This window comes from Canis lupus, chromosome 2, assembly GCF_011100685.1.
Source record: "Canis lupus familiaris isolate Mischka breed German Shepherd chromosome 2, alternate assembly UU_Cfam_GSD_1.0, whole genome shotgun sequence".
Lineage (NCBI taxonomy): Eukaryota > Metazoa > Chordata > Mammalia > Carnivora > Canidae > Canis > Canis lupus.
In genome coordinates, this window is record NC_049223.1 from 8,384,869 (window position 1) to 8,397,448 (window position 12,580).

General features: G+C 40.9%; 1 protein-coding gene across 1 annotated transcript in view; it reads left to right on the plus strand.

The window, feature by feature from the left end:
- Nucleotides 1–12,580, plus strand: part of PIP4K2A (phosphatidylinositol-5-phosphate 4-kinase type 2 alpha) — a 178,378-nt gene that overhangs the window by 105,545 nt on the left and 60,253 nt on the right. Inside the window, exons 2-3 of the mRNA XM_038529823.1 lie at nt 5,526–5,623; nt 6,912–7,008. Coding sequence (XP_038385751.1) covers nt 5,526–5,623; nt 6,912–7,008 — 195 coding nt within the window. The remainder of the gene's footprint in view (nt 1–5,525; nt 5,624–6,911; nt 7,009–12,580) is intronic.

Consider the following 12,580-nt stretch of genomic DNA (forward strand, 5'->3'; position numbering starts at 1 on the left):
AGAACTGTAATTTGGCCTTGCACAAATGCAGGTGATCTGGAGTTACCTGAAGAAAACTACTTAGAGATCATCAGTTTATACAGGTTAAGGATTAACTGCTGGTTATAATTAAACGTGTTTGGGATGAACCTAAAGTACTTAGAGGTTATGATCCATTGCAGTGAATTTTAAGGGATTATTCGGATGATTTTATTCTATAATTAGATTCTATCATTTGCTGTTTTAAACATCTGCTGTTTATATCTGTACTCTCCAAATTGCACTAGGGTGCCGGAGGGCATTGCAGCAAATTTACCGGGAGTGCCACAGGATATTTTAGAATTTCAAGAGAAATGTGGCGATACTCAGCATCTGTAGCATGCAAACGACTAGCTTGAGGGAGTTCACGATTCAACTTAGGTCATACTGCATTCCTTCCAAGGACATGATATCTTTGGGAAGCTGGGTGCCAAGCGGTTGTGTAAAAAAACAAAACAAAACAAGTGTCACACGAAAATCAAAGGATCAGGAAATGCAAGTGGTGGTATCTAATCCAATCATTAGGTTTGAGAATCTGCGGTGCCCAACATTATGAATGTGTGTTATAAATAGCCTCGTAGTTTGCATATGTTTTCCGTTTTGTCATTTTTAAAAAAATTATTAAAGCACTCAGTTTTAATATGATTCAGAAAACAAAAGCAATAAGAAAGAACACAGAATTCTCCACTTTGGAGGATGGCTGCTCTGTCCCCCTCGTTGCTCAGGCCAAGGCCTCGGACTTGGTCTTGGCTTCTTTCTCACACTGCACATTCAGAACTCAGGAAATCATGTTGGCTCCACTTTAAAAAAAATCCCTTTTCCTACCTACACTGCTGTCACTAGGCTCCCTGCTTCTATAATTGTGCCCACTTCCACCCCTCCAGTAATCTTCTTAAGCCCTAAATTAAGTGATGTTATCACTCTACCACCCGGAACCCTGCAACAGCTCCCATGTCATTTGGAATAAAAACCAATCTTTCCAGTAATCTCGACTCTTACTGTTTCTCTTCTCAGGTAATCTGTTCCAGCCACTGAGGTCTCTGTGTCCCAGGTGTACTAGGCACACCCTGCCCCAGGGCCTTTGCACTGGAATGTTAAACCTCTTTTTTCTTCCAAAACTTGGTTTACTCCAACCCTCCTGATTTAAAATACTTTGGTGACACCTATCTATGCAGTGATGGGCATTCCCTACCCTTTTATCTGGCTTTTTCTTTTTTTCCATAGTTTTCTAACATAGTAGACAATTTATATCTAACATAGTGATTTACTAAGTGTATCTTTTATTTGCTGACTTCCCACTCAGATACAAGCTTCAGGAGGGCAGGCATCTTAATCTGTTTTCAATCACATGTCTCAAGCATCTGGAAGACTACTTGGCATTTATAGGTGTATAGCATATATTGAATGAATAATGTTCAATATATTGTTTAAAAATCTGTATCTTTCTTAATTTTTTGGCTGTTTGAACTATCCAGAAAGCATATTCAAATCTTCTTCTATAATAATGAGTTGTCCATTTTCCCTGAAGTCCTAATGATTTTTGCTGTACACTTCCAGGCTAATTAGGTACTTAATATATGAATCCTATCTTCCTGGCTAATTGAACCTTTTATCATTATGTACAGATTTTCTTTATCCTTAATAATGCTTTTGTCTTAAAATTATTAGTTTAACTGATATTGGTAAAGGTCAGCTAGCTTCCCAATAATTTTTGGTACTATTTAATTTTTTTTCTCTTCCTTTCAACCTTCTTGAGTTATGTTTTAGGATTTCTTTTGCATATAGCTTATAGTTTTTAATTCATCTTGACAGTCTATGTTTAACCACTCGTTTGTGTATGCTCATTGGGATTATATATATATACATATATATAGATATAGATAGATGAATTTCTACCATTTACTTTATTTGTTCTATTTTTGCAGTGTTTATATTTTCTTCTTTGCTCTCTTTTTTTTAAAATAAATGTGTTTTATTTATTTTCTTATTCTGTTTTTTCCCTGCTACTAGTTTGGAAGTTATATACTCTGTTTCTTTTAATGTTTGCCTTTTAAATGTTATCATAATACTTAAAGTTATATCTTGCTCTCCTCCTGAACAATACAAGGGCACTGTAACTTTGTCTACTTCCCAACTTACATGCTATTGTTATTCAATGTTTATTTATGTCCATAAATAATGGACATTCATTTAATCCCATGAATTAAGCATTATTACTTTATATAGGTGATATTTACTTGTATTTATCTTCCTATTTACCAATTTATTTGCTTACAAATTCTTTTTCTATCTCAGATCTTAAATACACATTTACTTTCTTTCTAAATTATATCTCAGCAGTCTAAATATATGCTTCTAAAGCTCATAAATTTTTTTAGTGAGGTCCTTTGTAGGTAAGTTCTTGGTTTTTGTTTCTATGAAAAAGCCATTATTTTCCTCTCATTTTTTTGAAGATAGTTTTAGTGGGTATATCCCATGTGTGTTTTTTCTAATAACACAAAGCTGTGAATTTTGACACAACCTTTCTGGAGACAGCATCAGATCCTCTGGGTCAAGGGCTTTGTCCTACAGACTGCCCTGACTTCAGACGCCAACTACAAGCCCAGGCTGTTACCTGCACTTCTCACCTACTGGCTGTACATTGGCCATTCCATGACCCCCTCCTTGGGTTTGATTGATTTACTACAGTGGCTCACAGAGCTCAGAAAAAAAAAAATGCATATTTACCATTTTACTATAAAGGATACTATAAAAGACCTGGATGAACAGCCAAGTGAAGAGGTACATTGGCTGAGGCCCCAAAGGGTCCCAAGCACAGGAGCTTCTGTCCCCATGGAACTGTGCCATGGCCCATGGATGCCCCATGTGCCATCCTCTTCGTGTTTGGTTGTATTCACCAACCCAGGAACTCACCACTTCTTGTTCAAGAGTTTTATGGAACTTAATCTCTAGTTACCCCCTACCCCTTCCCCGAGGTCAGTGAGCAGGGCTGAAAGCTCCAGAGTTATACCTACTTGGTCATTCTAGTGACCAGCTCCATCCTGAGGCTCTCGAGGGGCCCCACCCTGACTCACCTCATTAGCATAAATTCACGTGTGCTCTAAAAGGGCGCCTTATAAACAGCAGAAGATATTTCTATCACTCTGGAAATTCCAAGGGTTTTGGATTTGTGCCAGGAACCCAGATAATGGACCAAGAAAATATTGTGCCACAGTAAATGGTTTTATGTAGACAGTAACTTTTTCACTTTGAAGATACACCACTGTCTTTGGGCTTTCAGGTTTGCTTTTGGGAAGTTAGTTGTCAACCTGATTGTCATTCCTTCTTTGTGTTGTCTTTTCCCTCTGACCACTTTTCTTTAATTTTGGTATCTTCAATTTAATGATAGTGTATCTAGGTGTGGATTTCTTCTTAGACTCTTCTGTGTATGTTACATATCCGTAGATGTATAACTTCCATCAGTTGTGGAAAATTCTCAAAATTCTCATATTTCAAATATTATCTTTTCCCTATACTCTGTTCAATTCCTCTAAGATTTCATGTAAGCTCCCTCCCAACCCCCCTGTCATAAGCATTCTTCTCTCTCTCTCTCTCTCTCTCTCTTTTTTTTTTTTTTTTCTTACTTAACCATTCTTTTATATATGACATTTTCATTCTGTGTAGATTCTGGGTAACTTCCCCAGCTCTCCCCGCTGGTATACCAGTTATCCAGTCTGCTGCCGAAGCCCTATGTTAGGGGCTTTTTGTTCTATTTTCTGTTTACCGATTATAGTTTTCATTTTGTAGACGTTTTATTGGATTCTTTTTCAACCTGACCGGTCATTTTGAAAGTATCATAGTCTGCTCATTTTTGCCAGCCCATCTTTTACTTCTTCAATACATTTTACATACGGTTTTTGTTTTCTTTTCCATAGCTGATCATTCTAATAACTGAAGTCTTAAAAATAATTTTTGTTTCAGCTGAATCCCACTCTCATTTATCTTTGTGAACTCATATTTGGTTGAACTAAATCTGTGGGCCGCTCAGAGGCCTGCATTGGGGATGCTTTTCCCCAGACACCATTTGCATTTACTTCCACCAGGTGTTGGGATGACTTTTACTTCTTTCAGGGGTCCTCCTCATTTAAGGCTGAAGTGTTTGGTTGAGCTCCTCAGGTTTACTTTGACCCAACTAAGTGTCGAAATTGGTATTTCTCTTCAGATCAACAGCTCTGTTCATGCTTGCATGATAGTCATCAAATTCCCTGTGGATTAAAATCTTTTTAAGAAAAGGAAGGCAAAGAAGGAGAAGGGGAAGAAATCTTGAAGATTTTCTCTACGTTCTATGAACCGAGCAATGTGTTAACCACTCTGCTTTATCAGAAAACTGATTTTTTCCTTTGTTTGGTTTTGTTTTGTTTTTGTAACTAAGAACCCTTCTGAGAATCTTCAATTTACTGAAGTATAAATCTTTAAAGTGATTTTTATTAGCAACAAGGGAGGTATAGCTGGGAGCCAATGTAGAAAAATAATTACCCAAGAGAAAGCTCAACTTTTTCAAAGTCATATTCAAAAGCTGTTTCTGCCATTCACTGGAACTCAGACAGAACTTGGTCCAGTCCTTTGTTTTCTTAAGATTTTATTATTTATTTATTTTAGAAAGAGAGGGAGTATTAGCAGAGAGAGGCAGAGGAAGAGAGAGAATCCTAAGCAGGCTCCATGCCCAGTGTGGGGCCCGACGTGGGGCTCAATCTTACAACCCTGAGCTTATGATTTGAACGGAAAACAAGAGTCAGATGTTCATCCAACTGAGCCACCCAGGCACCCAGGTTCAACCCTTTGTTTTCTGTAACCACATCTTTTGTTCTTGACACCTTTCAAACGTATCTCCTTCTTACTTAGTACCAGGGTCATATGTCTCCTTCCCTTCCTTTGTGAAGCCTGCTCTTTTGGTAAATTCATGCCCTACCCCCAAACTTTTAAATATAGCTCCTATAAGCAAGGTAGAGGTCTCATGAATGCCATTGTTGCTTTGTGAGTACCCAGATGTGTAAAGAAATGGTCACATTTGTCAATTCAACAAATAACTTATGTCAGAAGTTTAAAAGCCTCCTTTCTCAGATAGTATTTTCTTTACAGTAAGTAGTTGTCCCGGACATGTGGTTGAAGGAGCTCTGGGCTGAGGCTCTAGAGGGGAAGTGAGAAGATAAATGGGAGAAACAGGGAGAGCTGGCCATGAGGGCTCACCCTCCAGATTCCTCCCTTGCCACAGCACCCCGAGGCCCCCACAGGCCCAGCAGCAGGCTGAGATGAGTGGGAGGTGGAGCTGGATGTGAGGTAGAGTCAGTGGCAGGGCCTGAAGAGGAAGTGAAGAGGGCAGCAAGAGAGATGAATTGGGATAGGAGCAGGAGGAAGGGGGGCAGGAGGTTCTTGCGTCTACCGGGTTGTCTTCCTGAGGTCCGTGTTCAAGTCAAGCACTTTCCACATAGGTAGTAATAACCTGTGCCATTTATTTTGTATTTTTCTAGATCAATGAACTGAGCCATGTTCAAATTCCTGTTATGTTGATGCCAGATGACTTCAAAGCCTATTCAAAGATAAAGGTGGACAATCACCTTTTTAACAAGTAAGTACAAGTACGGCCTTTATTGGACTGACATGGCTGCCAGGAGTGTGATTTTTATGAATTTCTATAATCACATTATTTGTCAATGGGTGGGAGTAAAGTTTTGCTGATGAAGTTAATCCTGTGATAAACATAACCATCTGTCATTTTCAGAAAAGCAACAGCAGGCCCTCTTGGGTAATATCCTTTTGCCATATGGCATATTGTTCTCTATGAATATCTTATATGTTAAAAGTGATATTCTCATTACAATTTAAATGTTTGAAGCTGTAAATTGCTTGGAATCTTTAGCATCTATGGACCTCAGCTCTTCTACGAAACTTATTAACCTCATGAACAGAAATGACTACTTCATAGAACAAGAAAGAATTAAGGTCCATTTTTATAAAACATAACTGGATGCCATGTTGGGCATTGGGGATATTTCTCCTTCATCTGAATGTCACTTTAGATGTCATAATGGAGTACCGCATGTATTAGCTGTCCACTGAGAGCAGGAGGGACAGAGAAGTATAAGAAATGGCCCTGCCCTCAGGGGGCTCACAGGCAGGTGGTTAAAACCTGACGCATATACAAATTACTATGTTTTGGTGTACAGAGTATGGCAGTAGAGGTGTGTGTGTGTGTGTGTGTGTATGTACATGTACACAAAGGAGGAAGCAATTCTAAATGAATGGGATGAGCCTCAAAGGAACCCCTCCCACATGAGGATCAATTACAAAATTTCTTCATGTGGCCATTGTTCTGATATGAAGCTGATGTGTTAATTCTCTTAATACTGTTTAGAAGTTGACCTTTTGAAGGGATTTTTTTTCTATGTGATTTTAGATTGTGGTATTTATATATAGCATAAAATAGGTCATTCAAGGAGTAGGGGATAGTGTTGCATTGCAAGCTTTAATCCGCAAGTACCTGAGGAGGAGTGTGGGGAGCACATTTGTGACTCGTTCTGCTGCCCATCCTACTCTGTCCTTCACTGTTTCCCTCTGTGTGGCCCCTTCTCCTTCCACCTCTTCTTCCCTGGGGAAGCGGCTATAAGGAGTGGCTGGGATTCGAAAGGTCATACAGTCCTAGTGCCCCTAGGTGGTGAGAGATGAATATTACCAGTCTGTCCTTGTGTCTCCCAGATTTACTGTGGGTTGTAGTTGGTTCTGTGAAGCACACCCATGGCTTCTGTGGGTGGGGAGCTCCAGGCACTCGGGCTACATGTGGAACTAGATGGTGGCAGATCTAAGTCCAGCTAACATTTTGTACATCTCAACTTTATTCCACAATATGCCTGTTTCAGAGAAAACATGCCAAGCCACTTCAAGTTTAAGGAATACTGCCCGATGGTTTTCCGTAACCTGCGGGAAAGGTTTGGCATCGATGATCAGGATTTCCAGGTGAGTTGCTTTTTTGTAACCTTTGTTTCAAATGGGTTTTGGTCTGTAAAATAGGACTTACATTTTTTTCATTGCAAGTAATTATATAATAGTAATTTTCATTTTATATAAGACACTTGCAAATGAGCTTTCTGAAATAAAAGGTTCTTTCAGTTAGGGGCCTCTAATCAAAATTATTTTAGCAGATGGTAGGGAAAGAGTATTCTTTGGGAAGAGAATATACGTGAGAGTTCTACACAATACTCATTTCCCAGTGGAAGTGTCCTGCCAGCAGAGCCTCCTCCTGATTTCTGCCATCAGATGTGTCAACAGCCTGTATTAGTGTGCATGTGTGTTTTGAATTCGCATTTCCTGTATTTGCAGAGGCCACTTAGCAATTGGAGAAATTGTATTTTTGTTCTGATTTGCCACTTTTCAAATTGGCCGAAGCTGACTCTTGTCTGCAGCATTCTGTCAGAGGCCACACCTTGTGCACTGTGATGTGACATGGTCTAGTGACTGCAGAGCTGTTGTCACCAGCAGGAGGAGCCTGCCAGTCCTAGGCACAGCTTGGAGAGCTCTGTGGTCTGCTCTCGGTACCCCCCACATAAAAACGTGCACTGTTGCTTTTCTTCCCATATATGCCTGGTTCTCAAATCTGACTTTTAAAATTAAGATCATGGTGCTGTCAGAGTGCCAACGCATGGTCATTTCCCCCAAGAAAGGATCTGATGTTAGTTACTTGATTTTAATATAGCTAGTCAGATTTGTAAGAACAGCAGGAAAAAAAAAGTAAAAACCAAGGATTTTTCTAAAGGATTATTTATTTATTTATTTATTTATTTATTTATTAGTTATTTGAGAGAGGGAGAGAACATGAGCAGAGGGGAGGGCCAGAGGGAGAGGGAGAAGCAGACTTCTTGCTGAGCAGGGAGCCCAATGCAGGGCTCAATCCCAGGACTTTGGGATCATAACCTGGGCCAAAGGCAGATGCTTAACCCACTGAGTCACCCAGGTACCCCCTACTCCCCCACCCCCCCCCCCAAGGATTTTTTTAAGAGCAGAAAATCAGAGTTAAGAGATACAAGGGCTTTTAAGACAGTCCATTCATTTTACTGTGAGAGCACTGACTTACTATAAATCCTTTCAAATTTAGTAATGCTTTCTTTTACTTGCCCCAAATCAGAAATCCTAACCTATCCTGCACTAAGTGACATATTGCTACCCTGACTGACCTTACAAGTTGAACATTGACACATCTTACCCTGTATTTTCCCTTAAAGAACAGAGCCCCTAAGGCAAATTGAGCTTACCTAAAGATATGTGGACCTCCCCGCCCTGCCCTGCCCCATTACTGAGTTTCTAAGAATTTCTTGCATGCTCACTCAGGCTGACCGAAGCCTCCAAACTGCCAGGTTTTGTATAAGCAATGTTAATCAGGCTGCCAGTGACATTCTCTCCTGTGTGGACCAAGGCTGATGGTTCCACAGAGCTGGGTTCTGAGCAGAGGCTTGGGTGTGCCTGGGAGAGGGCTGAGGAGAAGTGCTACAGGGTGGAGAGGGTGCTAAGTTTGCTTTTAAAAACTGGTGGAGGGGTCTGGGTGGCTCAGTGGTTGAGCACCTGCCTTCTGCTCAGGGCATGATCCTGGAGTCCTGGGATCGAGCCCTGCATCAGGCTCCCTGCAGGGAACCTGCTTCTCCCTCTGCCTGTGTCTCTGCCTCCCTCTCTGTGTCTCTCGTGAATAAATTTTTTAAAATCTTAAAAAACAAAAACAAAAACTGGTGGTGCCAGCACTCATGATTTGGGCCTCATGTGTAAGAGAAAGAGTTGCATTCAAACCTAGACTTGTAATTTACTGCTGAAAAAAATAAGTAATCTTTAAAGAATAAATTTTGGAGTAGTAAAAAAAAAAGTTTGTATAAAGTAAAAAGGAATGATTCTACATTATTTAGGAACTGTGTAGTACATTTCAAGAGACCATATGAAAATAAACAGAAGGCTTTAAAGGAATGAATAGCTGAAACTTTGATGTCCTAAGAAAATCTACTCTACCTGAATCCTATGTGAAACTCATGTGTGTACCTCCCTCTGTCCCTCTCCTTTTTTTTAAATCAATTACACTTGCATTTCACAGAAACTGGCTTTTGAAGACATATGCTACAGGATCCTGTTAGGTTCCTCAATTCATTATCAAAACGGGAGTTTTAAAATTTCTTCCCATAATCAGCCCTGTTAAGTAAGATCTAAAATGGACTCTTTACAGCCTGAAATCTGTACTGTAGCAGATGAAAGTAGTTTTTTAAATTTCCTAAAATGACCAGTTTAGTTGCAGAAATACCAAGACATGAGCCAGCTTTCCTTCACCTTTTCCCCCCTAAAAACTACCATGTCACTTGATATTTAAATACGTGCAAATTGCTGAGTACAAACTTTAAAGACAAATCAGGCAAGTAGAGGATGATTCACGTAAGTAATTGGCAAGCCACCTAAGCTCTTAGCAGGAGAGATCAGTATAGAGAGCCGGTGTGAGTATAATTAATCATTTGAATGCCACTCCTTTCCTCAGCCGTGCCCGGTTCTAGTGGCATTTAAATTGTTGCTTTCTCTTTGGTAACTGTATTTCTATTTAAAAAAAAAAAAAACAAAAAAACAAAAACAAAAAAACTGGGTGTTTAGAGTAACTTTAGTAAACCAGAGATATATACTAATTTTTCTCCCCAGTTCCACATTCCTTTCCCAAAATCTCTACCTTTTAGGAAATTTTCAGTCGGGGCAGGCCCCTGAGTTTAAACTGCAGATGATATTGTAAATGTGGGGCTCCACTCCCCACTTTCTTGGCCACTTGGTTTGGAAAACTGGAGGAAATATGCCAGCTCTGGCTCTGAGTTTGTACCTTGAGGGCTGTTGGGCATTGACAGGGTAAAGGCTGAGGTGCTGTGGTCCCAGGAGGGTTCTGGGAAGGACCTGTGAAGCCCAGCAGTGGACATAGGCCAGGACTGGAGGGGCTGTTACCCCAGCTGCTTGGCTCATCAACTCATCACTGCCAAGACATTGCATTTATCATGGCCAGAACAAGAAATACATATCCATTGACATACGTAGTACCAAATTAAATACTCTTTCTTAATCTGATTTGAAAAGTGAGACCTGCGACCTGGGCTCTGATCATCTTTTGATGGCACCAGATTGCTAGAGGGGAACCAGGTCTCACACTGCTTTGCCTTGCCTTGATCTGTTTATTTTTCTTGCTTATTGGACGAGTGGCTTTAAATCAATGTGATAAGGAGGTCTGCTGTCTGGATCATTTAGTATTCAGACCTTCACATTAAATCAAAGGGATGAATGGTGTCGACCTGCCTCATGTGTGGGACTACCTTTTTGTTGCGCCTGAAAAAAGTCAGTGTTGATGAATCTGATAAAAATGAAATAGTAATTAGCCTACCTAATTGACCTCTATCAGCAAACTTAAACTTCTTGAAAAGAATTGAAGAGCATTCCTACTGTAAACATTTGTATTTCTCCCCTGGTTTTGGTTTCTTGAGTGTCCTTTAAAAATAAAACTTTTTTTTTCTCACTGTTAAAGACAAATTCAAACAATGGTTTGAGAATATTCATCATTAATAAGAGTATCACTTAATATTTATGTATGTATATGCATATATATATATACATAAGCCTCTGTGTAGGTACATATGTTTATGTCCGCTGCTTCCAGATTCAGAACTTTCTCCAATTTATTAGTGTGTCTTAAAATTATTTCATTGGTCTCTAAGAGGCTCAGTGTTGAATTATGTTCTTCCTATCATTGTTGGGCCAATGTGACTTCCCTTTCCCATACTTTTAAGATAAGACATCTTTCAAGATGAATGCACCCATGGAGGCCTCCACTATTATTTGCACTGTGGTGCTGTTTCTGCCACCGCTGCCACCCAAATCTCTGGTCCCCCTTCAGTGCATGATTTCATGCACAGTTACCACTCCGTGTGTGTTTATTTGTACCTACTGCATGTCCGCTCTATGCAAGACATTATAGGGGATGAGGAAGGAAAGAAAGAGGGAAGGAATTCCTTTGCGTTTGTTTTAACTATTCCATATCAGATTCTATATTAGATGCTAATGAGATTTACAGAAACCCAGACATCTTGATTTTTAATGTTCTCCAAGAAAATCTGCACCCCTCTTTCCAGTCTCTCAGAGAGAGACCTCTTACAACAGGCCCAGGAGGCCCAAGGGCGGCTCCACTTCAAGTTTCTGAGCTGCAGGAGAGGATTGCCCACCAGAAACCAAAAAGTTCTGCAAGCTGGAGATGATGTAGTTAAACCTCAACACACCACCTAATTGAAACCGAGTCCTGTTGTTCTTTGTGGAGGATAATACCCGGTTTACTTTTCCCCTACCGCGTCTCCTGAATTAGAATCCCTCATTATTTGCATTTGATGCATCTTCTTTGTATTTGTAACAGAGAATTCTAATTTTAAAATAATTAATTTTAAAAGCTAACATTTTAAACTTTTGATGTTCTAGTTCTAAGTTTAAAACTAAAATTTTAAAGTGTTAAGACCAGGGTATACAGAACCTTGTTGGGGATGGGGTGGGGTGGTGAGAAATCGCCAGTACCTGAGAATACAGAGCCTATCACCATGTTTTCAAATGTAGATTGCCCAAATACCATTTAAGCTGTCTGAGGGCAGGAAGGAGTCTGACATGTCCACCACGGGGCAGGCCCAGAGTTTAGCATCAGCCTGGCTCTGGGCAGGCACTTTGGAGATATCTGTGGCAGGAAAGGATGCAGGGCTGGGGGGGTGGACTAAGGGAAGCCAGCCTTCCGGGCCAAAGCATGGCGGCCCTAGAGCTCAGGAAACATGAAGCAACTGGATGGTGTTGGGGCTGTAAAACTAAAGATGGGAAACCGGCCTGCAGACTTTCCCCTGGATACTTCAGCCCTAGAGCAGCTCTGTGGATTTTGCACAGGCGAATGATGTGATGACAAGTGGATTTTCTAAAGATAACTGAGGTGGTTGTGTACAGAATGCATGAGGAGATAATGCGGCTAGGAGGCTCTGAACTATCCCAGCGAGTGAAGAGGGATAAATCAGGGCCCTCGGCACTGACAGGGTCAAACAGAGAGCAGCTCCCCGAGGTGGGGGGAAGAGAAACCTGACAGGAATGAAGGTGTTAGAGCTGGAGGGGCTGGGAGTGTAGGAGGGCCAGTCACTCACTGGAGGGGGGCTTGGGAAAGGGTGAGGAGAGAGAGGAAGATGCAGTTGAGTTTTCAGCCTTTTGAAGGTGGAGGCCATCTTGCTAGGCATGGTGCAGTGGGGCAGCTTAGGTGGTGCCCTGGGTCAGGAGCCCAGGCCCAGACGTGGGGGAGGTTGGCTTGTGGGTGCTTGTCTCTCAACAGGCCTACTTGTACTGTCATCACCAGAATTTGCTTGCTCCTTGAATCATTTAAGCTCTTTCTTTCCTCTGTAACTGTTGTGTCTCTTGAGCCCACTCATTCACAGCTTCTCCTTACTCTCGCTGGCCTTACTGGTAAGCCTTCGTGGGCCTCACAGAGCATAGCAGACAGAAACTCCACCTGGGCCAAAAACCA